Source organism: Camarhynchus parvulus, chromosome 2 (assembly GCF_901933205.1).
Source record: "Camarhynchus parvulus chromosome 2, STF_HiC, whole genome shotgun sequence".
NCBI lineage: Eukaryota > Metazoa > Chordata > Aves > Passeriformes > Thraupidae > Camarhynchus > Camarhynchus parvulus.
Genome location: NC_044572.1, coordinates 53,922,898 through 53,950,599, shown reverse-complemented (window position 1 = coordinate 53,950,599; position 27,702 = coordinate 53,922,898). Strand labels below are relative to the sequence as shown.

The 27,702-nt window shown below is 40.1% G+C and overlaps 1 protein-coding gene across 3 annotated transcripts in view; it reads right to left on the bottom strand.

Annotated features, from left to right (window-relative positions):
* Positions 1-27,702, bottom strand: part of HECW1 (HECT, C2 and WW domain containing E3 ubiquitin protein ligase 1) — a 260,599-nt gene that overhangs the window by 186,584 nt on the left and 46,313 nt on the right. Inside the window, exon 2 of one of the 3 annotated variants that reach the window (XM_030944240.1) lies at positions 6,764-6,821. The exons of the other annotated variants lie outside the window; for them this stretch is intronic. Within the exon in view, the coding sequence (XP_030800100.1) occupies positions 6,764-6,790 (27 nt within the window). The 5' untranslated portion in view covers positions 6,791-6,821. The remainder of the gene's footprint in view (positions 1-6,763; positions 6,822-27,702) is intronic. 3 annotated transcript variants of the gene reach the window in all.

Genomic DNA, 27,702 nt, shown 5'->3' with positions numbered 1-27,702 from the left:
AGTAAAACTGGAATGTCAGCGACATTAAAACTTGACCAGTGAACAGGCATTTCCCTGAGGGGTTCCAAAGCAGTGTAGGGATTCATTTGTGTGTATACATTGGGTTTGTGTGACCAAGTTTTGGTAGCAGGGGACTACAGGGACAACTTCTGTGAGCAGCTGCCAGAGGCTTCCTCAATGTCCCGTGGAGACATTGCCAGCTGGCTCCAAGAGGGGTCCACCTCTGGCCAAGGCGAAGCCCATCAATGATGGTGGTAGCATCTCTGGGATAACATTGTTAAGACAGGTAAAACATTTCAACAAGAGGGGTGAAAAAATGTGTGTCAAACAATTACAGAAACCCCATGATCACTGACGGAGGGGAAGTAAGTGCTGCAAGCATCAGAGCAGAGATTGCCCTGAAGCCTGGGATGCAGACCATGGTGAGGAAGCTGTGTTCCAGTAACTCTTGGAGGTCCACAGTGAAGAAGAGATCCACCTGCAGCCCAAGAAGAACCCCAAGCCAAAGCAGATAGATGCCTGAAGGAGGCTGTGACCCCATGGGAAGGCCACTCTGGAAAAGGCTCCTGGCAGGAACTGAAGATGCATGGAGAGAAAAGCCCACCACTGTAGCAGGTTTGCCGGCAGGAACTGCAGATTGTGGGAAGAACTCACATTGGAGAAGTTTGGAGAACTGTCTCCTGTGGGAAGGACCCCACAGGAGACCCCTTGCTGGAGTAAGGTAAGGAGTCCTCCCCGTGGGGAGGAAGGAGTGGCAGAAAAAACATGTGAAGAACTGGTCACAACCGCAGGGGGAGAACGTGTTTTTAAGATTTGGTTTTATTTCTCATTACCTTACTCTGATTTGATTGCTAAGAATTTAATTTATCTGAGTCAAGTCTGATTTCCCTTGACAGTAACGGGTGAGTGATGTCTCCCTGTTCTTATCTCAATACACGAGCTTTTGTTATATTTTCTCTCCCCTTGTCCAGTTGAGGAGGGGAATGATAGAGCAACTCTGGTGGGCACCTGATGTCCAGTCAGGGTGAGTCCACCACAGTATAAGACTTGCAAATAGACAAAGACACTAATTTAACAAATTTATCACTTGTAACAGATTAGCTTAATAGCTACATACTATTCTGGTACTGTTTCTCTCAGTATTAGCGATAAACTGATAGCTGTATTTTTCTAACCTTTAACCAGAAGCTAAATGTTTGCATTAAAAATGTTCAGGTCTGATTCCAAAAGTATTCCTGGAAATAAAAACAAGTAGCCCTGTTAGCAGTGGAATTAATACAACTGTTTTCCTGCAGAGCTCTATCCTTCATCATCATGAAACCGTTATTGAAGTCCCAGCTTTTTCCTGTCCATTTCAATGCAAAAAACCCACCTAAGGCAAAGGAAATGATAATCTCAGAGACTTTGCCATCTGCTTAAGCAGGTGACAAATGATTGAACCTGTCTTTCCTCCAGTCCCAACCTTGGGTCTCTCCCCTCTTCCCAGCCCCCAGGCCTGTAGAAACCTAATTATCTCAAAGACTCCTTTCTGTTTCACTTGAAATTAGCCAATGGCTTCAGAAGTAATTAGGGATGAGACCGACAGACAGAAAGGGCAACCAGAAGTCTGATCATCCCAGGAAGGTAGGCTATAAAAACATTCTACATAGCCTCCACAGACTGAATTGATTACTCACACAAGGGAATTTCCTCCTGTGTAGAAGTCTGCAGAAATAGGCGTTATGGTATTTCAAAGGCCATTAGAAACACACAACATAAATCTAATCAAAGCGACTTTAGTGGGAACAGGACCTGATCAAATATGCAACACAACACTACTCCCTCTCCAGTTCCCTTCTTCCTAATTAGTATTTTGTCATACAGAGCTCAGCGTGTTCTCATCCTTGTGGAAAATTTTAGTTACAAATTAAACAAAATATGCTTATATTTACTGTATGGATTTTGTGACAGATTTCCAGCTTACTAGTAAAACTGGTGTGAATTTTTTCTCCTACTTTGAATGAGGCATCAAGTGCATAATTTTTCTACAAGAAACAAAGAAATTAATAGAGGTGAAAACTCAGTGTCATGAAAAATGCACTAATTTGAAATGCAAAGTACAAAAAAATCTCATTTGTATTTTTCATTTTTAAATTCCCAATTCAATTAAAGTATATATTCACATAAAGAGTCAGAGATAATGTATTTGACAGAGCTTTCTTGGTATATTGTAGAATAATTTTTTTTCACTATGCAACTAGTTCTGTAAATGGTTTAATATTAATAAAATTAAACATTAATTGACTTTAATTAGAGTTTTATCATATAGAGGCTCAAAAAAATAATGGATTTTTTCAGCCAGTTCATCTGCCTTAAAGGGATGGGCCACATTTTGAGAACATATTTGAATTTCCTAGTAAAATCAAAATATTTGTGCCTGCCAAAGCCAAAGTATATCCACACATCATGCAAGAGCAAAGCAACAAAACACTATGGAAACAATGTATGTTCCCAGCATGGAAAACCTGGAAGTTAGAAGCATATTTGCATTTTACCAAAAGAAATTATAATGCCTTTTATTTCAGATTTTTTAGAAGTTCTTGAGGTTTTTGCTTACAACAGCCAGTACAGCAACCAGAAATTTTAAAGTGCCGTTGAAACTCTGAAGGCACACATACTTTCCAATGTCATCAATCTTATCCAGTATGGATAATATCTTGTGCAGTAGGTATGGATCAGTACGAAAGTGAATTCAGCCTAGGCCTCATCTTGCATGCCTTGGATGCAATGGAAAATGAAGCCTAGGTTGTTAAATTCAACAGGCCTTGAAACAACTTCTGTCCCATACTCCTGTTCCCCCTAAACACTTGAAGTTAGATGGAAAGCACCACCTTCACAACCTTTCAGTTAAGTGACATCATGGGCAGAATGACAATCATTATCAAATTTCCTATTAAGTGGTCCCTTTCTAATAACCTGGACAATAATATTCGTCAGTTGTGCTGGTTTTTAAAGCATGTCTCGATTTCTGGTGGTGCCCTTAAGCACCCTTGTGTTTTTCCAAATGTATAGTTATTCCTTTACATGTCTGGCAGATAAGCAAGTACAGAGAATTGTTCCTTCAATTAAACTGGTACTGGAAATAGAGACCAACGTAAACAGGAAGAGGGAATAGTGCCAAAAATTAATCTGTTTCTTAATTTCTCCGTTAAGAGGTAACTGCAATCCCAGCCAATATTTATGTACTCTAATTAAAAAGACATTAGGAGAGCCAGGGCTCTGGTTCACAGCTCCACCTCTCCTCCAACCACTCTCCCATATCTTGCAGCCATTGCTGGGACCACCAGCACACATTTGAGAGTCTACAGGAAGAGCCAGGGTTTCCTTCATGCTGGCAGGCTAGCTAATCACCATCCCTTTAGCACCCAATGATTTTGGTGGATCTGTTGGCTCTTCTGCTTACCAGAAAAACATGTAAGAAAAACTGCACAGTTCAAAGCACATTCTTTACATACTTTGGTTATTACCAGCATTAAAAAAGGCAGTGCAAATATATAAAGCCCAGATTAAAGCAAAGGGATTGCAAAATGCTTTATTTTGGATATGGGAAAATGCTTTTGTCTGGGAAACAGCTTTCAGTATAGGTTATACCAATATGTGCTGCCTTATAAAAAGTAATTCCTATAGCTTATTTGTTGTTGCTGTTTATTTTTGCTCCAGAATCACACTGCAAAAGGATATCTGAAAAGTTTTTGTCTGTTGAGTACTAAATAAACCCCAGGTAACAACTGTACAGTAATAACATTCAGTGTACGAAAATCAATGGATCTTTTTCCCATAAATAGCTCTTTTTATTGAAAGTATGAATTCCATATGTGATAAACTCTAATTAAAGAATAAAATATTGCTGTGTGTCTTAATGTAAATACACAGCATACTACAAAAAGCACGTGTTATAGTGATACCTGATAGACCAAACATAATGTAAAACTCACACTGGAGATGATTTTAAGTAGTGGATTGATAAGAGCCCTCTTCCCTAATGAAGGACTAAATCCAAAGCAAAAGGTTAACATGTTGTTCTGTGTCTCATCTGGAGAAGACTCTTTCAAAGGCAGAAATTACTTGCAGAGGAGCCACCACGTACTAGAGCACTAACATATTTTCTAACTGGGACCTTATATTGATTGTGTTATAACACTGTTTTTGGCTGTGTTTCTGTGTTTCTATATTTTCCTTCCAGTTTTTATAGCCTGCATTGGGATTTGAGCACTTTTCTATACTGGTTGTACAGTTAAGGGAGAGAAAACAGTGCTCTGAAATACCAACAGGAGCATGACTTCACTCTGTTGACTATATAGGGCATATGTAGGGAAACTAATTTGAAGAAATGAAATTAGACACTTAAACACTTCTAAATAGTGCTCACACCTCCCCAAAGATTTGGTAGGGTCCTACACTCCTTGTACCCATCAAGTCTTCAAACTGCTTAGAAATACTGGCACTTATCTTCAATGCCTACATTGCAACTCAAAAGTCTTATCTGGAAGGACAGGGAAATGCCCTTGCAGGCACCTACTGCTGATTGCCATACACTAAATTGTGCATCTGGTTTAATTTCTCTGAAGTAATCCATGCTAGATTAAAACAGAAACTAATTTTTTTCTAGTAATGGCAATAAAGGAGAAAGAAGTGTCCAGCCAGAAATTTTGTTATAAACTTAGTGCAACATGCTTTCCATACAGGATGAGGAGAGGGGAGATGGGGCAAGGAACTGAGGAAAGACTTTTTCCAATTTAGGAGATGCCTTTTTCCCTCCATACATATAGGAGAGTGGTAGAAACTGAACCAAAGCTGAAGTTAAGGAATTTTGGCAATAAAAGATAGGTGATGTATCTAATAGAGAGCACGTTGTGACAGGTGATTGACATCACTTTGGTACACATCACTTTTGGAATACAGTTGTCCACAGACTGAGGATCAAGACTCCCTTATCTTAACCACAAGACCACAGTGAGGAAACAAAGCATCACAGTCAGTTGAATATGCTGAAGCAAGTAAGTAATTTGTTTTCTTCCTGCTGTTACATTAGCTACCTATTCCTGGTAGGATTCTTGGTGGTACATACTTAACACAACCTCTGGGATCTCATTTGATATTGTGTGTAAGGGTCCAGATTTGTTAAAGACACTTAGCCAGCAGTGAGAGATACACTCATTTAAAACTTAGGAAAATCATCACCACAGATGAATTTTAAAATTCTGCAAATGCATTCCTTCTGATACCCAAGTAAAATACAGTTTTGCTCATAAGTTAAACAGGTATTATGCACTCTGCTTTACTAAAACAAACCCTATTCTCAATCTTTTTCATGCCCCTTTGGCTATTAAACATGCCCTTCCTCTTAAGCCTTTTCACTTGAGCAAAAGATGCAATCCTGCCATAACCTGCATCATCTTTGAGGGGGGGATATTTCATTTAGTTTGTTGGTTTTCTTTTTTTTCAGAGTAATAAAAGAAACTGCCAAACACTTCTGATTATGTACTTACCTGATGCAATAGCTGCAAAATTCAAATTATTGTCATATGAAATGTCAGCTTGTGAACAGTTTTCATAAACTAGGACATTCAAGGATTACTCTTCACCAAAGAGTCTTTCTGTGATTCTTCATCACATTTCGTGAGTCTATATGCATGTAGAATACCACCAAGCTTGCAGCTAGACAGAAGTGAAAGGAGTGCTGTTGGATATGTCCAGAAAGATTCTCAGTTGTCATCATCAAGAGACTTCATGTATTTCCTCAGCAATTACAGCATTGCTTAATTTGCACAGAGGCTCAAATGCCTCCCCAGCAGAACTGCTCGTGCCTGAGGCTCTCACTGACTACTGTGAAGTGCAGAACTTTAAACAGAAAGGATACATCCTTATGAAACTGGAAGAACATAATGCCCTATGATATACATAGCTGCTCACTGAACTCTTCCTCTTCACAGAATTCAAGTCATTTGGATGATTAATAAGAGAGGAAAATATAGAAGCAAACACACAAACAAAAGCCCCAACCATATCAACATTTCAGTGACAGAAATAACACTAGATAAACTTCAATGCACATTCTGGCTCTCTTAGATAACGCACAACAATTGAGGAGACTAAGCTGTGCAGGAGGATGCATTCAGCAGCAGCGTGTTACGCATGCACATCATGTCACAGGTTCCTCTAGTCAGTGATTAGTGCCATAGTCATACATCCCTGCATCTCACACATTAGTGTCTACCGTGATGGCTGATTTGTGTGTCGTGATGACTCAGAATTAATTCACAGTTAGAAGTTGCAGGTTTCAGAAAATGCCTTGTGAAGGTGAGTGGTTGATGCATTCTGTGCTTTGCCTAGGCATGGATACGTGCAACTGCAGCGTTACAGTTGCCTGCTGCTCCCAGGACCTCCTTGCTAGGATTGTATAATCACCACATCTTCATTCCGTAAGAATTCTTGGGCCGGCCACACAAAACAAACCCAACACTGACATCAGATGGATGCTTAGCAGGTTACAAAAAAAAAGAAAAGAAAACCTTAAACAATGAAAGATCACTTCAAAGGAAGCTTGATTGGGCATATTCTTGAAAAGGTGCTCAAATTACCTGAACCACTTTGTTTGATCTTAAACATGGACCGGGGGCAGCTGCAACGAGCTCCGAGCTTTGGCACATTCCATTATATGAATGGTAGTGAATTTATAATGGAATGGTATGGATGGTTTTTATAATCAGAAAAACACACTGACCTTAACACTACACAGGTGGAGCAGCATAATGACCCGCCAATTGTAAGCGCATCAATTCCTGGGGAAAAGTTCAATGAGGTTAACTCAGCATGTATCCCATAAGCAACATAAGCGACATTTAAAAATATTGTTTTTTCCACCAAAGCCTTTGTCAACATTTTATTAATTGATTCATTCCACTGTTCAGTATTGAGTGTACCTTACCCATGTTAACAGCATACTACATTACGTTCCAGTAGAGCTGGATGTTGTCATGCACTTCAATGCTGAAACACAAGTGTTTTAGAAACTAAGAACAATGTTAGGTACAATAAATTTTCAGACTGTGTAAGATTAAGCATAATATCCATTTAACTTAGGAAGAAACTGAAAAAAAACAAAAGACTTCTACAGTAGAGTTTCATTGCAAAATCCTCACACTGAATGAGCTTAGATGGGCACGAGCTGACCAGTATTTCCTATTCCCATGTAGTTATTGACAAACATGGATATTTCAGGGACCAGCCACAAAGGAAGTAAATTTCAGTGTACCATACTGGAGCTAACCAGATATCCAGTTTGAGTAGTCCAATATATAGTTTGAATAGTCCACGATTAGACTGCAAAATACTGTGAACAAGATTCTCCTCCTTCCTTATTCAGGTCTCAAACAGTTTTGAAACATCCACATGTTAACTATGCAGAGAGAAACAAGGAAACAAAGAGAAACTTAAGCCTGAAGCAGGAAGAGCCAATCAGCAAGGACAGAAGGCTCTTCAAACATGACGTAATAAAACTTAAAAATACAATTAAAAAACTGAAAAACATTCACAACTCAGCCACATCAGCAACATTTACAATGCCTATACTTCAGCTCATTCTCCATCCTTCTCTTTTGTAATCTGGGCATGCTGATGCTTTATAGCTTCCCTACAGCACTAGCAGGTAAAGCCCCTCAGCAAACATAGAGTTTGGTATCCCCATCTCCTCACATCACACACCTCTGGAGACTGTTGGCCCACCCTACTATTCATCCCCACCGTCAGTTTCTGCTGTGCACTCATCAACAGCTGAGAAACCTTAAAACAACCTGATCGACACCACTGCTAAAATTGTCAATTCATCAAGAACACAAAAATGAAGAAGAGAACCAAAAGCTTTGGATTTAGGAAGATTCTCAACTGTTCAGAAATGTTCAACTGAAAAAAAAAACAACAAACAAAACAGTGCCATTTGATTATACTCCCCTGTTATTAAAAGACTTTCAAAACATGTAATAGCCATGAAATTAGACAAAATAAAAGTACACATTGCTTTGTCATCTCCCTCTGTCTTGCATAAGCCACTAAATCTCATGGACATAATCCATTTTAGTCCCAAATTTACCAACTGCCTATAGTCTGGTGGCCCTTTGCTTTTATTAAAGAAGCGTATTTTCACTGAAAATAAAGCATGGTGATCCCAAAGTTGGGCAAGAAGCCACATCATCTTTAAAGGCAATCTCAGAGAAGTTAATCCACACTTTTTTTCAGCTGTCTGTTAAAAGCACACACAGCAAAACTCTTCCAAATAGCTGAACTGTAAATCCTCTTCTCACAACCAGTCACCATGAATTTTCTACAGTCACACAGAAGCTGGTTTTAGACTTAGTAGTTTTGCACATAACAAAAAGTAATAAACTACATTATGCCACATACAGTGGAGACATTCCATTCTCTACTTTCTGTGATTTGGGATAAAAACACAGGCACAGGTCTCTTCCTAAGCCAGTTCTAATGCAGCTTTCATAGAAAGTTTCATTCTCAAAGGCAATGTGAAAACCCCACAGCTTCACTCCTGCCTCTAGAGCCAACCACAATACACCAGCAGCTTATGCAGAGCAGGGATGCTGCAAGACCACTCTGGAAGGAGGAAGAGCTTCCAGACTTGCACCCCATCTGCCTCCTGCTGTGCCAGACAACACAATTCCAAGGTATTGCAATTCATTTTCTCACTTCTCCATCCTCAAAGCATCTCAGCATGACAATCCTCAATTGAAGCCACTCAGTTTGTGAATGGCAAGCAAAAATAAACCAGTGTACGTATCTACCTAAACTGCCTGGCTCACATATCATGCAAAACCTATACTGAGTCACAGAAAGCATTTTTTGCACAGAGGCATAATGTGTTTTGATCCCTTCACACATTTAATCCAGAAAGAATGGCATTGCTCAGGTTTTATGGCAAACCTGACAGAAAGCTCTGCTGCCAGCACGCCAGCCAGACATGAACACGCCATGGGCAGCGAAGCTCCAGCGCCACGCTCTGTCCCCTGTGCTGTATTCATCCCCTGCTCCAGGACAAGTGGCAGGTGTGCCTGTATGCATTCAGACTTTAACGGCAACAGATGGGAGAAGTGCTATCTTACATATGGATAGATTTACTCAGGGGTATATTTATATTAAATGATGTGCTTCAGAATCGTAATTATAATTGAAGTGCGCTTCAGGTAAATTGGAGAGCCTATGATCAGAAAGACTATCAATGCTCAGATGAACACAATTTTCTGGATTTGTTTGTTGCTGTCTCTGGTCACCTATGAACTCCCGTCTTTACATCCAGATTGCACATTTCCTGGCACTTTAGTTTGGGTTTCACTTGGCTCCTGTACAGCATTTGTATGTCTCAGTCCACGACTGGGTCTGCCAGTTGCTATTGCAATGAAAGTCTAAACAGCACTTATTTCATTAAATGCATATGCAAACATATCATCTTAAGGGCCAGGAAAATCAGAAGTATTATGTTTAGAACCTGCGTGATAAAGAGGTGAGAGAAACAGACTAAGGAATACAGGAGAATACAGGAGTTGTGCTGCTTGTTTTGAGACTACTACAGCCTATGTACACATTCATTTTCTGTCTGGGAACAAGAGTTTGTCAACAAAATCAGCCCCGGCTCAGAGGATGAGTAGTTTCCTCTTAGATCTCCATATGAGATTATCATGATCAAGAAGAAAAGTAGGGAGAACAGTCCACTCAGGAGTGAAGTCTTCTAAAGCTATTTCTCCTTCCAGAAACAAACCGAGAAGTTGATTCAATTGATGTTTACTACCTCCCTGATTTGTGTTTTTATCTCTGTCACCTTACCTAATACCTTCTCTTTCCTCACTTGTCATTTAACATTAAGGTTTCTTGCTTGCTATTCAGCCCTGATAAGCCCAGCTATGCCTCAGTCCCCTTCCCTTCAGTTTTCTTATCTATCTCCTTAGCTTCTGTAATTATTCCTTCTTTTCCTTCTCCCCCTCCACTTTTCATTTCCTTCAGGTTTGTCCCCCTCCCTACAGAAGCCACTGCTGGTCTCCGCAGCTGGTGCTTGATCTTCCTATCCTGCCTTTTAAGTAGTCTCTGTGTACCTTTGGGTTTTTTTCTGTTTATCACGTAAGTACATTAATATAATTTTTACGCATGCCATGTCCTGCCTGAAGCAATCTTAAGACTCATATCCTGCTGGTAGCTGCCATCTTGCTTCAAATCACTTTCTCAAAAACACTTTTTGCAAAGGAAACCCTGATCACAGTAAAGGTGGAATGCACACAAATAAAATCAGTATCTCTTTTCAATCTCTACATACTTATGCACACATCTGTTTGTATATGTCTACACTTCTGGTGTGTCCTGGCCTCTGGCTGCAGCCCATGCTTCCTCCTAACCTATGGGATAGTTTGTATAGCAATTAGCCCAACAGGTCTCCAGCCAGGATGTGCAGTATAGGCTAGTAAAAGCAAGAAAATCTATTCAAGCTTCAAAAATTATTTCCTTCAGTGCTCAACAGTTTTTTCCCAGAGACAGCAAATACTTGTGCTCAGCATATGACACCACTTGCAACAGGGGCTGATCTGGCATCTGAGAACAGACCTCTGCCCAAACTCCTGAGCCACTTCTGGTGAGATGGACCTCCACACGCAGTCATGCTAAAAGAACACAGAACGTGCTTTTCTGTCAATAAGCAATCCTGTTAACAATGACAGAAGAGTAGGTATGTTTGTACAGCAGATATGCTTTTCTGTCCCTCTGTTGCTTCCCTTCTTTCTTTCTTTGCACCGACACCATCAGCCTCAATTAAGAGCTACCTGCTGCACAGCTTAAGCACTGTCTGCATTGAAGTGGTTGGAACGCCATTGAAGAGATCAAAATCACTTTCTTTCTTAAACTTCCACAGATCGATATTTGAAAGGTTTTTCAGTTTTTATAGAGATCAGAGAAAGATAGGTAGTGCCAGTTATTTATGTTAGAAGTGTTTGTTCCTTCTGTCTCAACAAGTACAAACACTTAAGACAATCTCCTGCATTTTTAAGGTTTGGTAATTACACCTGCCAGCTGAAGCTACTAGAGCAGGAAATATATAAAACCTTTAAAATAAATGCATAGTTTTGTGATGGTAAGATAAATACTAGCAAATTCTCATGTGTAAATTAGCTAAATAACTCACAAATCAGTATACAAATTAAACATTTTCTTTTCCCTTCAGAAGACAAAAAGAACACAATATCATTAGAAAAATAATTAATATGTTAATTGAGGATTTTAATTGCCTAGAGACAAACCTCAGTCGCACTGAAATCTGGCTCAAAATCAGAGTTACATCTGTTGTGGAAAGCACTCCAGTTTTTTTCAAGTAAAGACACAAAATCTTGTACATATTAACATAAAATGAAAACTCTGATTGTTTTACAGCAAAGGCAAATCAAAAAGATAGCAACACTTTCATGCCATTTTCAGGTGAGATCTTCCATCTGCTAATTTGCCAATCTACCACATTGATCTCAGTTTGCAGCCCAGCTTTGGAAGTTATCAGATAGCAATGGTCTCCTCTCCAGGCCTCAGCTGGAGGGGAGGGTGAGGGCTGTAGAATTATACCATGTGATAGACTCTTCTGCCTCATGAAAGCCATGAAATCCAGAATCTGAGATGGACAAGGAAGCCTAAATTCTTGAACAACAGTGTTTTTGCAATCTAAATTCAAAAGACCTGACCACGAACTTCCCTGTTTCCTATACTTGATGACAGCAAAGCATGAAGGGTGGAGCCTGAGAGATGTGTCAAGGGGGCTCCACCCATGAGTAACCTGCTGGAGTCCAGCTCCACGCAGTCACAACCAGATCCAGCCTCCACCGGCCAGCTGAGCCATGGACAAGGTGTGTGCATGGGCTCTGAACACGGGGCTGGTGGTGTCAGTCCAGCTCCTTTCAGAACTGGCATCTGCCTTTTAAAAGAGGAAATATTCATGGCTGGCATTAACTGAGCTTCCAATGGGAAGTTTCATGGGAGAAAGTCCAGCACTGAGAAAGCTACAAGAGACCAAACCTTGGTGGGTCAGTGTGATGCAGTTCTTGTCCCTGCTGTGTGCGGGCATACACTTTACTTTCCAGGAGTGTGAAAAAAGCTTGCTGATGAACTTTTAAATTATCTCTGCAGCCGTGTAGTGAAGAGGAAGGTTGTTACTGGTAGTGCTGACATGGATAAGGATGGCATTGGACAGTAAAAGGCAACTGCCGCTCTTTAGGCCCTACATGCCTGGAGGAGAGATGCCAGGAAGGACTGAAGAGTTTCCCTCTTATTGACCACCTGGAACCATCTGAGACTGCCAGTGTGACTCATGGCATCATTCAAATACAAAAGAATGGCATTTTAATTAATAAAAGAAACTATGTAAAACAGCCTCCTAGCACACAGTTAGCAGGTAGTTTGTGAAACTGGTGCAATGAGTATATAATGCCAGGCTATATCCACTCAGTTACAGAATCTCAGCATTTTCATGGAAGCTCAGTGTGACAAGACAAGCCCTTGCATGTGTCTGAATGTTACTGGAGAGATCAGCAGGCAGAGCAAGGTTAGAGACAAATCTGCTATCACTGCTCCTGTCCTGAGGACTTTGAGAAAAAGAAATCTGTACATCCTATATAACATGGAATTTTATGAGCTAAAATTTAGGTTTGCATTATTCTTGAAAACTAGCTGGTAGTAAATTTCAAGAACAACTGAGCTCTTCTCTCATAAATAACTTTCAGAAATGATAAAGTGATAAACAAGCTATGAAAATTTTACCCCTGACTGAAGTGTGTTTTGCATTCCATATAAACACAGCTAGGAAGTGTATTTAATAGAGGATTCAGGCAGCATGGTTTCAGTGGAAAAAGGGGATATGACAGTAAAAGCAGCAATGAGCTATTTTCCTGGTTTGGAAGAGTTCTTATTTGCCTGACTGTGCTTTGGGCTCAGATCCAAATGTTCTATGTCCAAAAATGACCAACCTTTCCACAACACCAATGTCACCTCCACTTACTGGTTTCTCAAAGTCTGTATTATTTCCATGGTGATTTGCTGGCTCTGTCCATCTCAGCCTATGGCTCTGGTTTCACTTTGGCTTTCCTCCAAGCTGCAGCTGCTAAAATCAGCCCCCTTATGCCCCAGGAAAAGAGTTTGCAGACAGATCAAGTCCCTGGTCCTCCTCCCTGCAGGACCTCATAGACATCAGCTCTGGCACAGAAGGGGATGGCTGACAAGGGTGGCCTTTGAGCTGCAGGGCTGGGTTCTGCCACAGCCTGAGAGAGGTGTAACAGCACAAGGTTGGTCCTTGGGAGCCAACAGGCAGAGGATATGTGGGGGATGCCCAGCAGCTGTGCCCAGTGCATAGTCACCAAGGGCAAGGACAGCACCCTGGGCCTCTGGGGCACAGGGAGTACCTTGGGGCCAGCACCCAAAAGCCTTCCTATGAAGGATGCTGGATGGAGGATGATGCTGCACATGGAGGGTCCCATCACCCCCATGTCAGAATGCCACCATCCGGCAATGCAGCACTCCCAGTGTCCAGGGGCAGGATAAAGGAGAGCATCCTCCTGTGTCCTGCTGCCAGAACTGGCCCAGGGCCAGCCCAAAGACATCCAGGAGGAAATCCCTGAGAAGCTGTTGAGATTACTTGGAGGGAGTTGACAAAAGGAGACCAGGTGATGGACAAGGTTGGTGGAGGCTCTCTGGTGCAAGGCCACCCTCAGAATTCATTGGAAGAATGAAAATCTCTTTCAGCTACATAGCTGTGACCAGACCAAGTAAACACCTTCTTGAGAAGCACTGCAGAGCTCCCTGTCTGCATTCCCTGTGGAGCCAGGGGCAGCAGCCATAAGAAAAGAAGTGCAGAGATGTTTCCAGGGCTCCCAGGACTTTGAATCACCTACTGGTGCAGGAAGCAGGTGCAGGAAGGATTCTTGCCTTCAAGGAAGATCAGTCCAGGGGCATGTGTGATCAGTCTCAGAAGCTCCTGAAATTACTCTAGGTAGGGCAGATTAAGGCTTGGGCATCTCCTGGGAGGTGTCATCAGCCTTTGAGAGAAGGAGCCATGCCTTGCTCATGTGCTCAGGGAATAGCTGATGGCTCCCATCCAGGTCAGAAAGGAATTTTCCCCTGGGGTAGATTGGCACTGGCCCTGGGGGTGTTTGCCTTGCCCTGCAGCACTGAGCCTGACTACTGGTGAGGATAAGAAGCACAGGAACAGAGTGAGCTTTGGAAGGCAAAAAGCGTGCTTGGCATCAATATGTGTCATATTTCAGAAATTCACTACAGTTTGACACACCTCCTCTTCTTTTTCTTTTGTGTGTGGTTGGTCCTGATCATTCTTCACATTCCCTTCAGGAAACAGGAGCTGCTTGGCACGCATTCCTGCTGCTATTTTCTGTAGCTCTGTCACTTGCCTTTGCCAGACTGCAAAGGATGTATTTTCAAGCTAAACTGAAGAACACATCTGTGTTCACAGATGCTCCTGGCTACACATGCTCATTGTGGTAATGGTTGTGAGCATTGGCTCTGAAACAGATTCAGAAAAACAACAAGAAAATTCTATTTTCAGTTGTAAACTTTGTGCTATGTGTCCTCTTCAGTTTTTAAAGCTGAGAAGTCCCTGTCGTGGCAGGCAAATAACAGCCTCTGTGTTACTTAATTTATGGTGGGCAGAGGAAATAGGACAGAGCAGTTGTGCCATGTTAAACCCAGAGCTCTGCATGACAAGGCCCGACCCAGGTCTGAGGGCTCCACCCCCGAGAGCAGCTCTGCAGTGCAGGTCCCAGGCCCACCCAGGAGACAGGGGCACACACACAGCAGGGCTCAGCCAGGGACTGAGGGTCCCAGGCAGAGCTGGGACACGTCCCTGGGCCCTTGACAGGAGGTGGTGGGGCTGGGGGTCCCAGGGCAGGCCAGTCCCAGCCACTGAGGCCTGTGAGCACCACCAGGACCCTGTCAGGACTAAACTTCAGTGCTCCTGTGCTCTTCTTCAGACACTGGTGGTGGGACACTTTGGAGACAGAGTAATGGGCCAGATGGACCTTCCCTCTGAGGGAGTGCTGCTGTTCACACAGGGAACAGTAAAACACAAGTGTTTTACTATGTTTTTCAAAGGAAAACAGGTTAAGGCATTTCTGAAAATGAGTACAAGAAGTAAAAATAAAAACTACAGGAAAACTGACACCTTCAAAATATTTGAAACCATTTAGATGAGAAGCATATCCTGCAACAGACTGAGGGCTTGATCTCCGGGCCTCACTAGGTCAGAGGTTTTGCCATCCTGTGAAAACCCATCTCAGCTGGATGAAAAGACTTTCAAAAACCACACATCACAGATACTTTTTGTACATTTGTGCAATTTGTCCCATTATCTCAAGATGACCTACAGGGTGATAGAGCCAATGGCTAGGCTGGGGCACTGTTAAGGATATTCAATCCCTTTTACTAGTGCAGGGCTGGGAAGAAATGCCATTAAGAGGTTACCTCAGATGTCCTGGCAGGGAAAGTAAGCAGTAGGAAGAAGCACAGAAGAAGGGAAGGAAGAGTTTATCTGGAAGGGATCTACAATAGTCACAATTGAACTGTCTGGCTACTTCAGGTATTATCAAAAATTTAAGCATTGTATTAAAGGCATTATCCCAAAGCATCAAAAGACAATTACAGGCTAAGCATTGACCACCTGTATCTTCCTGCAAAACCTGACCTCATTTCCAGAGACCATATGATTTATTTTTCCTCCTGACTTCCAAGCTGAGTTCCCTGTTCAGCCAAGTAATATTAAAAACAAATAGCTGACATTATTATAAATGCTGTATTATGAACATTATTTGGGAGTTGGACCAGATGATCTTTAAACATCCCTTCCAACCCAAGCAATTTTGTGAATAAATGCTGACACATTAAGATGAAGTTTAGAACATCGGTTCTGAACCAACATCCTTCTTGAAGCAATGAGACATGAGCATAGAACAAATTCCATTATTTCTGCCCCTAACAAGGTGACATCTCACACATGTTCCCTAAGACCTTGAGAGACTGAAGAGAAAATGAGACAATATTCATTACTGTAGTAAGTTGTGGTCTCAGGACAGAGTCTTAGTGTTTATCAAATTTCCTTCAGTACAGAAAGTAGGAGTTTAAAGAGTGATCAAGATGTCAGGGTATTTTCTTTGCCTAATAAGCAGGAAGGACAGAAAGAAAGAGCCTGTGAAGATTAACTGAAAAGGGGGACAAATGTTCCAGGAATGTTGGCAATGAGGACTGCCAACAGCAGTGCTGAATTCTTGGTCTGGAAGGAAAGATGGTAGGAAGGGTATCTACAGGTCATGAATTCCTCTGAAGATGAGCAGCTGTTTGATATACTGTGCAGAAGCAGAAGCCAACAAAGCAAAAAAGGAGTGTAGAGAGAGAAAACTACAGTTGGAAGAACATTCTCTGTAAGCAGAGATGCTTCCAGCAATACCACAGTTAGAAAGAAAGGGAGACTTGTCCATTCCTACACAGGATATTACAATAACTGAAGCCCTGTGGAAAGAAACACTGGACAACAACAAGCTGGACAGCTCCCAAAAGCTTCTCCTCCAGAGCCCACTCAACTAATTAACTCCAGCATCACTTCTTACCCTCAATGGAGGGATCAAGCTCTGAAAGAGTCAAATGTCTTCTTGCTTTGGCAAGCCTCTTGGAAATTAGGCTTTTCTACAACCTCTTCTTTCACCTCTGGATTTTGTCAGGCTATTCACCATCATCTTTGGCTGTATACATAACTACAGCCACTGACAGCATACTGTGAAAGCAAAAGCAAATTGCTATTATTGTACCAATAATAATAGGAAAGGTCTCAGGGTTCATATTTTTGTATCACCAACAATAGTTATCCACTTTTTATATGTGAGGAAATGATGTGAATGACCATTTTTACCTAATAGTTTTTACCTAATAGTTTGGTTAGCAGTGACACTTTCCAGAAGAACTGCTCCATAGATATTTTTGATTATTTGTTTCACTTTTTTTCCATATTGATAAATTTCATGCATCAGCATAGGCATCAGCAGCTCAACCACTGGGCTCAAAAGACTTCTGCAAGTTCTGGGACAGCTGCAGGAACAGCAGCTGCCAAACTCCTTCTAGAGTTGTGCCACTGGGGCTCAGCACTGGCCTGAGTAGAAAACATTTTGCTTTTTGATGAGGTGGAACTGTGTGTACCACCACATCTTCAGATGGAGTAATTTCTCATCGCTCCACTGACTCCAATATACTATAATCAACAACTGGCTGAAGGGACTGGCTTCAAATCTTCAGTTTCTCCCTCACAAACGTGATGTTCCTAGTGATGTGGATACTTGGCAGTACATTGACTTAAGTAGAAAAAACAGTTTAACACAGTCCGTCAGCCATTTATGAAATGAACTTGGATCTGAACTGCAGTCCTAGAAGATCAGTGGAAAACTAACATCTGCAAATGAATTAATGCTTACCAAATGAAGTTTACTACTGAATGGGCTGTAAATATCAAGCACAAGGAAACCAGAACATCTAAAGAAACAGGCATGAGTGAATAGTCAGCATATGTATCCCTTATCCTGTTTCTATAACCCTGTAGTTGCACATGCATTTTCAGGGTCTATTTAGAATCATCGTTTGGCTAGGGAAGAAAGAGATGGGGGAATAGAGATGACTTGAACAAACAGCATTATTATGGCATTTTGTATCCATGCTATTAGACCTACAGGGGGAAAAGGTACAATACAGAAAACTTTGTTTAGCACTGCCTAAATGCCATTACTCCCTCTGACTGGAACAAACCACTGAAGCCTTTGTCTGCAAAGCAGCATGCTTTAGGTATAACAGATTGTTACTGGAGCTGGCAACCTCCTCAGCTTATCTGATGAATTGTGACACAGAGATATCCAACTATCTATTAGCAACACCAGCAAGACCCTCCCCCAGTTGCTCAGTGCAGTGATCAGTATCTACAAACCACAGTTTACATTTAATTTGGTACAAAAAGAGGGAGGGTGGAGGAGAAACAAGCAGCACACCCAGCATTAACAAGCTTATATTGTAAATGATAAATACCAGACCCTTTCACTCCTGTTTCTAAACCACCACCAAAAATGTCAGGGCTACACTGCCACAACACTAGCCCTCCTAACAGCTATTCAGGCAGCAGACAAAATTAAGCATCCTTGTTATTTTGATGAAATTATTTTGCATTCCCTTTTCATCCTCTTTTTACTACACATGCTATAAGACAACAAACTGGCACTATCTATGAACCATCATGCATATTCCACCTTCTTAAATGATGGTTTTCAATAGTTTACTAAATATTCAAGTTATGGGCAAGGGATGTTTGAGAGGTGGGTCTACTATATAAATGGGTTTTGCATCTCTGTGCCAGGCTGTGATACACTAGATTTTTATTTGCTTTTCCATAAACACCCAGGCAAAGGTTAACGCAATAGGATCTAGTAGTCATATTTAGGATTGCACCATTCTCTTTTTTCAAATCAATATTGAAAGACCAAGTTATTAATGGAAGATTAAAAAAGGAAGATTTTTTTTTCTCCTTGAAAAAAACCAATACCAAATCAGAAGCATTACTTCTGCTAATTTGATAGCTCCAGATCACTTGGTATGAAATCTCTTGGAGTAGACCAGCAACAAGTTTCAACGGGCTTATTCCTGGAAACCCTAGTAGTAGATAACAAGTGCCATCTCTGAAGTTACAAGCAAGCTAAGTAACTAGACAAGCTGAAGTTTTCTACACAGATGAAATGCAAAGCCATGATGATTACTGGATACTACTAATCACTGATTATCCAGCAGTCCATTTTCACAGTATTTCAAGCTGGCTATAAGGAATATATCTTTATAATTGGTAAAAGTGACAAATAGGATAATGAATCAGGAAGATAAGTGATGATACTAGGCTTTATAAAAGGCCACTGAAGAAGCTAAGAGCTATACCTCAAAAAGACAGACTTGAGGACAGGTCACATCACCTTCACAGAAATCTGCCCACAGATACACCAGCCCAGCGAGTCCTACCTAGACCACCAACTTCCCACTACTTGCTATGCACCATCCTCTAAATTGAAAGAGCAAGATGAAACAGATTTTTAAATATGGGCCATCTAAATAATTCCCATCCCAGTAGGATCAGACCAGTAATGTTCCATCTTTTCTTCGCGTATCTCAGAGAGTCTTCAATAGATGACCTGGATGAAAGTTACTTGCAGTTGATTATGTTCTTCTATTTTTAATAAGACCTAGGAAATAATAGGGTAAAATTCCTGTACTGCTGAGGAGGATTATAATTTGCTATTTAAGTTCTAGATGGTGAAATATTAGCCCCATTAATAATACCTTGCTTCCCTATTAATTTTACCCTATAAAAAGGGGCAATAGATTAAATTATAACAAAAATAAATCAAAGTGAGGTCTTATTTGTATGACAGCAGTTAATTTTTTTTTCTTTTAAGAATTGAAATTAAGTGACTAGAATTTTCTCAGAAATGTAGGTATCAAAGGTAAGAGTAAAAGAATGTTTCTATCTCTGCCTTCATGACTGTTATTTCCCATAAGGGACGAAGTCAAAATAACTTCTGAGTATAATCTCTTCCACAACAACAGTTATTTACTTGACTACATTTCATAATTTCTGTAGCCCTGAGAATTTAAAGGACATTCTTACCTAAAAAAGTTTAGCAAATACACTTTTTTTCCTCTTGAGAAACTGATTTATTTACTCTTCTGTGCAAGATCACTTCTCTACATAAAAAACCTGCAGTGCCATGAAGAAGTCAGTAAGATTTTCTTATAAACTTACTGTTCATATGATCCTTGTGGAGTACAGGTTCTCTGAGAGTTCGCCAGGGTCCTGAATTGACTGCAGGTGAGCTGCAGATTTCAGGACTATACAGCTTGGTTTTAGAACAATCTAAATAACCTCGTGCAAAGCAGGGGGGGAAAAAAAGCATCTTTTCAGACAGGAGAATTTTGAAACCAATAAGAGAAAGAAGGAATTCTTACCAGCTCCTAAATAAGAACATTGTCAGTTGAAACTAACACTCCAAGTGAAAAAGCTCCCCTTAAGAATAATGGAAGGCTAAGTTTTGAATTTGAACATAGTTTTGTGCACGTTTTCAGAGTCTAGAGATCACTGTACTAAAGAATCTCCCATGTATCATTAAATTTGTGTTTCCTGTCATTAGTTCTCTGTGTAGTTTTTTCCTAACTGGCAATGTGCACTCACATGCACAACCTCTGCCTGCTCAGGTCCCTGTTATCTACAATTGGTGCTTGAGAGACTTAAAGGACTCATTTTTCTGTGCAGTACCTTTTCTCTGCTTGCCTCAGGCTATGCCTCAAATCATTCCACCTCAGTTGCATGGACATGATCTCAAAAATACAGATTTATAGGCCCTTTTAGACATCCTACTTATTTATAGTATTGTTCTAGTACATTGAAAATGAGATTCCTCCATGACATAACAAAAAAAAACCAAACAATGAAATAATCAATAGTAGGCAGCAAACAAGTCATCATCTGGTATTTGTCTCATCGCACAGATTTGACAGTGTCTACAGTTTAAACAACATACTACTATTAAGATATCTTTATTGGATGCCATAGGCATACAAAACTTTATGTTTGGCTTATTCATAATTAAAGGCAATTTATGAACAACTATCTTACTTAAACAATCTCATTTTAAAACCCTCCAGTACACTAATTTTCTATTAGGTTTGCAGCTAAGATGAAAGCATCAGTATTCCACCTGATGCCAGGATTTCACACCAGAGAGTCATCTGACCCTAAAGAACATTAAAAATGTAAAAATCAATTAAAAAAAATAAAATCATAGTAACAATTCTCATTCCCTTGATTCAAAACAACAAGTTAACTCCCTCTTTCTTAATAACTCTTATTATGCACAATCATTTCCTTGTTATGGTTTATTCTTCTATTCTTTTGGTACTCCTTAGCTGTCCTAAATAAGATGATATGGCACAGTAAGTGTGCTTGTTCCACTTCTGACCTTAAAACCTCTGAAAATGTACATGTTGGAACTATCTTCCAGTAATAGAAAATGAAATTACATCACTGTCTTGTTTAGGCTAGTCTGAGCCTAATCACCAGGTTTGTTAAAACTAAGACTAACTCCCTCTCTAGAGACCACATCACTGTCAGATCACAAACAATGGGGCCAGACAGAGGGTTCTGCTGGTTCTTCCTGTGGCCTGTGACAGGAGACCACACTTGGTGTGTATCAGTCTCAGTCTGTTCTCACCACTTAGGAGAACACAGTAGATGATCCTCTAAGATCAGTGTGGCTCTGTTAAGGGATGGGTAACTAGTGGGAGTAGGGGATGGCAGACAGCACTATGCTGGGCTCTTTCAGGAGCCTAATTCTGTAGCAGTCACTGTAGAGGGGGAGTGTAGAGAGAGGGACAGGGCAGCAGATGAAAACCTGCCTAACCCCATGTCCACCAGACAGTCTGGGGTGCCCAGCTGCAGAAGATGCTAAGTATGAGAATGATGCAATACCCAATTTAAATCAAGAGACAAGTTTTTTGCCCCTACTGCCTCCAGCACTGCACTTCAAGCCTGGGCATTCAACTTGACACAGAACATCAGGCAGGCTTCTTGAATGTCATGCAGGATGTCAAGATCCCATCCCTTGGGGCCCTCAATGGCTGGCAGCTATTATTACTTTTAAAAGGCGTGCTATCATCTGGAGGCTCCAACTGGAGTGGCTGTGTCCTGGAAACTGCCCATGTCCTCATTTGCACAGCCCCTAGTCAAGCAGTGTGGAGTGAAAAAGCTTGAAAAAGAAGAGATGCTTGGGGCAGTCTTATCTGCAGCCTCTTACACAGCCTGGCCTGTTTCTTAACATTACACATGCAGCAGATTTGTGTCGATGACAGTTCTACCCAATGTACCAGCCCCTTATTTCCACTGTGCACATTTACCTGATGGTGCCTGATTGTTGCAGCTACACTGGTTTGCAGCCAGAACAGTGTCTGCAGAATGCAGTCTGCAGAGGTGAATATTTTTAATGTATACTGCATCATTATAAACAGACTTGAAAACTGAATCCTGGAACTAGCCCATGGTATTAATCCTAATTTAGTTTGGGCCCAGTTCCAAATGGGTGACTACATATGCAAACATTTGTCTGAGTGTACAATTGGCTGTTATGAACACAAAATTAATTCTTGTGCTCATGCATGCACAATTTACACACATTGATTTAGATCCCAAAGTTATTCCCTAGCAGAATTCCAGTGATCAGATTTAACTTGAAGACTAGTGTTAAAAAAAACACCACCACAGTAATATATTCTTAAGCCACACAAAAAGGAAGGAACTGAGAAAATAATTGCTGTCTCTATTATTAAAAAAATCCAAAAACTTTCAGTATGAAACTATTATTTTAGAGCTGACTGCTGGGTTTTTCCTTTCCCAGCTCCCCCAGTTAATTTCCCCCCTACTATTTAATTTCTATTAATATGCATCTTATATTGTGACACATAAGCATAATGTCATCCATTAAAAAGAATCAGCAGGACTGCTGTTAAGTAGAATGCTTTCCATCAGGTATATCTGAGTTTCATGTTTTAATGCACAAAACCCAAAATGCTTCTCAGGAGCCAATACTTGGCTTCTCAGATTTGAAGTGAAATGCCAAACAAGCAAGCCCAGTGAACCAAAAGTGAATGGTGAATCATAATCTAAGAAAGACTTAACTGGCATTAAGAAAATCAAGAAACTGAGGCTAGGCAAATTGTGGTGATGAAAAAACAGAGTGGAATTATTTTTCTCCAGGTAATTTTCATGACAAATTTGTGTCCTTTCCAAAATAAAGTAGTAAACATTAATTAAACGTATGCCAGATCCATGTGTCTGGAATATTGCATTCTGTAACAAGACCATATAGGAATCATGCAAAATCATCATCAAGCATGCAATTAGCACAGAAGTACCCTTGAACCAGGATCTCTGCAAACTAAGACAACCTGATTTTTCCATACAATTGCCACACTGATTTACCCTTTGTGTCACCCTTATTTAAAAGGAAAAAGGGGGATTGTTTAAGCTACAAGAGGTTCTTAATGGAATCTTACATTTTGGAAGGTGTGAGATTTCTTTTTAAAGACTCACAGAAGCAAATGCTCAGGTTGGTAAAAAAAAAAAACCTTGGAATGTTAATAATTTTTTAAGTAATATACTTGGGATATTAAATTGTAAAGCAGAATTCAAAGACTGGTCTTCACTCAAGTCAGTTTGTTCTTGACTTTAACTCAGGTAGAAACAGGTCTTGTACGTGACAAGAGACATGTATGGGGAATGGTGTTGAAATAACCTCACATGAAAAAGGCTTCCTAGAGCTACTGATGCTGCATGCAAGCTGCAAAACCTGGAATTTCCCCTACCTGTTTCACTGTCCTTCATTCCTGACCACCGTGATCAGAACACGCTTTGAGATGTGCTAACATACTTTATATTCAGTTAACAGAGGTGAGCATTTTCTTACCAAAACAAAGATGTGGAGATTTCAATTCCTCAAATCATGGCACATTCTTAACTACAGGAAGAAAACTATCAAAGCTAGTCAAAGAAATTATACATGTGTTTGTAGTCAAGCTGGTATTTTAAAATGTAGTAAATATACTTGTTACAGTTTGTTATTTGATAGGATTTAGGAAAATCTGTGCCAGAAAAATAATTCTGCATTTTGGCCTTTTTAACGCAACAGAGTCCAGCAGTAAGTCATTCTGAAATTAAAAGTATTTATATCACCATGTTGCATGACTCTTGATTTATTTTTTATAAATAAAAACATGTGTACCATATGTGTGTGTATGTATGTGTATATTTATTCTTATTTGTCAGCATAATTTATATATTTCATATTTCCAAAGATTGACTTTTTTAAAAATAAAACACTGCATACCATAAGACAAGCTTAAGGTGAGATTGTATTTACAGTAACTTAAAGGATCAGGCACTGCTCCTTAAATGAATTTAAATGATGCATTTTTCCATTGCCAGACACGTCTGAACATTTCACCTTGCCTTGACTGATGGGTTGCATCTGGCAGTTTCTCCAGACAACATGGTATTTTTCAGTCTAGTGGAAATACGCTATTTAGGTCTTATTTAGACACAACAAAGGAAAATATCTGAGTTGTAACCAAGAGTATTGTAAATATTGACAAAAAACTCCACCTATTTTCAGAATGTTCAAGGGGGCTTGGGATGTGCGGATAAATAGAGTTAGTAACTAACATTTAATTGCACTTTTACAATATTTGGTATTCTTAAAACTCCCGGGCCTGGAACTGTATGAACAAGTAAAAATCTTTCCTTTCTATATCATGAGTTTCTAGATTTCATTTCTCAGAGTCTCTGAAAAAGGTCAGCCCTAAAGGCCTAAATGTCACAAGACAAATTTAAAAAAGGTTTTCCTTCCCACAAACCTTTTTTTCACAGATCAATTTCTTGTCTTCTGGTTCTTGATTAGTTTTTAAACATTTGGGATCAGCAATAAAGAACTATAGATAAAAGATATCAAGATGCAAGTGAGGAACCTTGGAAAGAAACGCTTGTGTGCTATGCAGAACTACACCCCAGCTCACATGGAGCTGCCCTGGCTGCCCCTTTCCAGCCCACAGCAAAGGAATAATGTGAGCACATCCAGGGGACACTAAATGGGGCATGCAGAAAACCTTAAGACATTTGTCATTCACAGAAATGCCCTTTTCCTAACCAGTCCCAAAGGTTTCCAAGACATTGCTACAGTGGAAAATTTTAATAAAATAATTACAGAGATCACACATCCAGTTCCTAGAATTCTTTCTTCTTCAGTAAACACATTACAAAACCATTTTCTTTACTTTTATCAACTTTGTCCCACCTGTTTTTTACATCCACCTGTAGATGTGAAATCAAAGCAACTGCATCCAGTTAGCAGTGATGCAATGAAGATCCCTAATGAGACCCTACACATGTTCCACTCTAGCAGAAAGTGAAGTGAGGACTAAATTTTCCAAAGGCTACAAGTCCGTGGTTTTTCCTAATAACAGGTTTAATTATTCATTTATTTATTATTAATAGCTATAAACAGTGAAATTCTAAGAGATTCATTTGGCATACAGAGATCAAAAAGAGCCCTTTTGGCAAAAAGTTTCCAAACTTGCTCATTATGCATCTTTTGCATTTTCCCCACCAGTAGCTGTATTTTAAGCAATATGTGTCCCTGTATGAACCAGGTTTAAGAATGGAAAGTGTCTGAAGAAAACTGGAAAAGCTTCCCATCAGATTTATCTTGGGCTTCTGATATTTCTGGGTTCCTTAATTTCAAAACCAGAATACTGTAGCAGTACCAGAAACAATGGATAGGATCATAACCCATGGTAGCAGCAGTTATAAAAACAAGGGAAGGAGAAAAGCAATTGTTGAAAAGTCCTTAATTTAAAAGGAAATGTCAGAAAATGGAAATATTCATGATCCTTACTTGGTAAACAGTGAAGTACAGCATCCCATTGCACACCATGTGACATTCTGCAAGCACTCAGAAATGGACCCCTTGCTACTTAAGTATCCTTGCCTTACTTTAAGGTTATCTTTCATATATTTTGAAATACTTCTACCCTCTGAATTAGGAGAGCTCTGACTCCTGAAGATAGTAACGGAAAGCCTGTCAAAATCCAACATATATTCAAAAGACTATGTGATAAATTGTGACATAAATCCATAATTCCCCTTGCAAAATAAATCATCTGGTCATGTAAGTCATGGAAATTTTTGTGATCTTCTAAGTATTTTTGTATTTGGAATCAAGGAACCCCCAAAGTGTTTTCAGGACATTGACTCATATTCTTCTGAAAAGGTCTTTTATTAATAAATTATGTAAGCCAATAATGATGAAAAATGGCTGTTTCCCGTGCTTCCACCAGAATTTCTTCTGATCACATAATAGTCAACCACCACTGATGTACAGCTTTAATTATGCCATCACACAGTTATCACTTCCCATCTCACCCCTGTTTGCTCTTGCTTTGCCAACAAACAAAGTGGATCACAGCTGACAGTATTCCCTGTGAGAATCCACTCTATTTCACAACTGGCTAACTGAAGCCATGGCAGATCTTTATATGTTATGCACTATTATGAACTACAGCTAAGCAAGATAATTTGAAAACTTACTACTGGTAGATCCCAACTCAGATACAGAAATTTCCTAATTATGTCTTGGCACAATCCAGTAAGTAAACAGATTCTCCTTGAAACAGCACCTATACAAGTGCCTTGACAGCCACCAATCATCCACCAGGCACTGGGGTAAAAGCTTGTTTTTTAAATAAAATATTAATGGTTCCTTCTTCTTGATATTAAAGGGATCTTACAAAACATATTACATGTCACAGTTCTCAGCCTGCTGTCCAAATTGCTACACATCAGGTAGATATTGTTAACACCATACTGAGCCAGAGACAACATGCCCTGCAATGACCTGTCTCCATTCTGCCTACTGAAGAGTCATAGTGCTACAGAAAAGCACCATAAATAATGCATCCCATCTACCAGCTTTTCTAGGAATTGAGCACAAAACATGTGGAAGACGTGCACAGCTTTCCTAGAAATTCTTCAGGACTGAAGGCAGCCTTCTGATCAGCAGCAGCTGGCAGACCATGATCTCCTGTTATGCAACAGCACAAAGGCACTTAACTCCTACAGGAAGCCTCCTCTCTTAGTGTAGGGTATTAATCTGGGGCTAGTTTTATTTAATTTCATGTTGAATTTCACTAATGTTTGGACTAGTCTGTTTTGTGTGCCAGACCTTTTCTTGCTTCTCAGGCAGATCTGGAGAATGCACTTGGACTGGAAGCTCTTGTGAAAGTTCCCAATTAAAATGCTCACCTCTTAAAATAGTCTTTGACTAAACCAGTCGCTACCTATGGCGGCCTAAGAACCATCATCTGTAAAGGGAAAGCAGACAATTGTCCCATGTGAAATGAAACCAGGATTTCCACAAGTCTGTTTCCAGAGATAGAGGCTACCAAGTTCCCAAAAAGTTCCTGTGCGTACAGAATAACACAAATTGAATATATTTCTCCTTTACAAACAATGACACAGACAAGTTAAAAATGAAAACACAATGGCTGAAAAGAAAAGAAGGCAAGGGTGTCTCTTTGTAACTCCTGTGACTTTAATGTAGTTGTACAAATTAATTTGGCCCAAGTACACCATGTGTTTAAAGCTGATTACATAAATTAGGTTACCACCAATTTAAATGTCAGTTGTTACAAATACTGAGCTCTCCTTTTTCTTAAAACTTGCAGACACCACAAAATTACTTTCTCACATACATAAAACACTTACGACTAGCTTCACAGTTGTCCCTTTTTTCTTTAAAACATAAGGCAGCAATTTGCTTGCCTCCATGGAAAGAAGAAGTAGCCCAAAAGTGAAAATACAAGCTGGTGATTTTACAAATTTCTCTGATTCAAAGTTCTGCAAGGCAATTCCAAATTAATAGGACCCACAATTTAGAAAGATATGAGCAGTCATAAAACCTTCTGACTTGCTTTTCATAGAGTCATAGAATCATCAGGCTTGGAAGACACCTTCAAGAT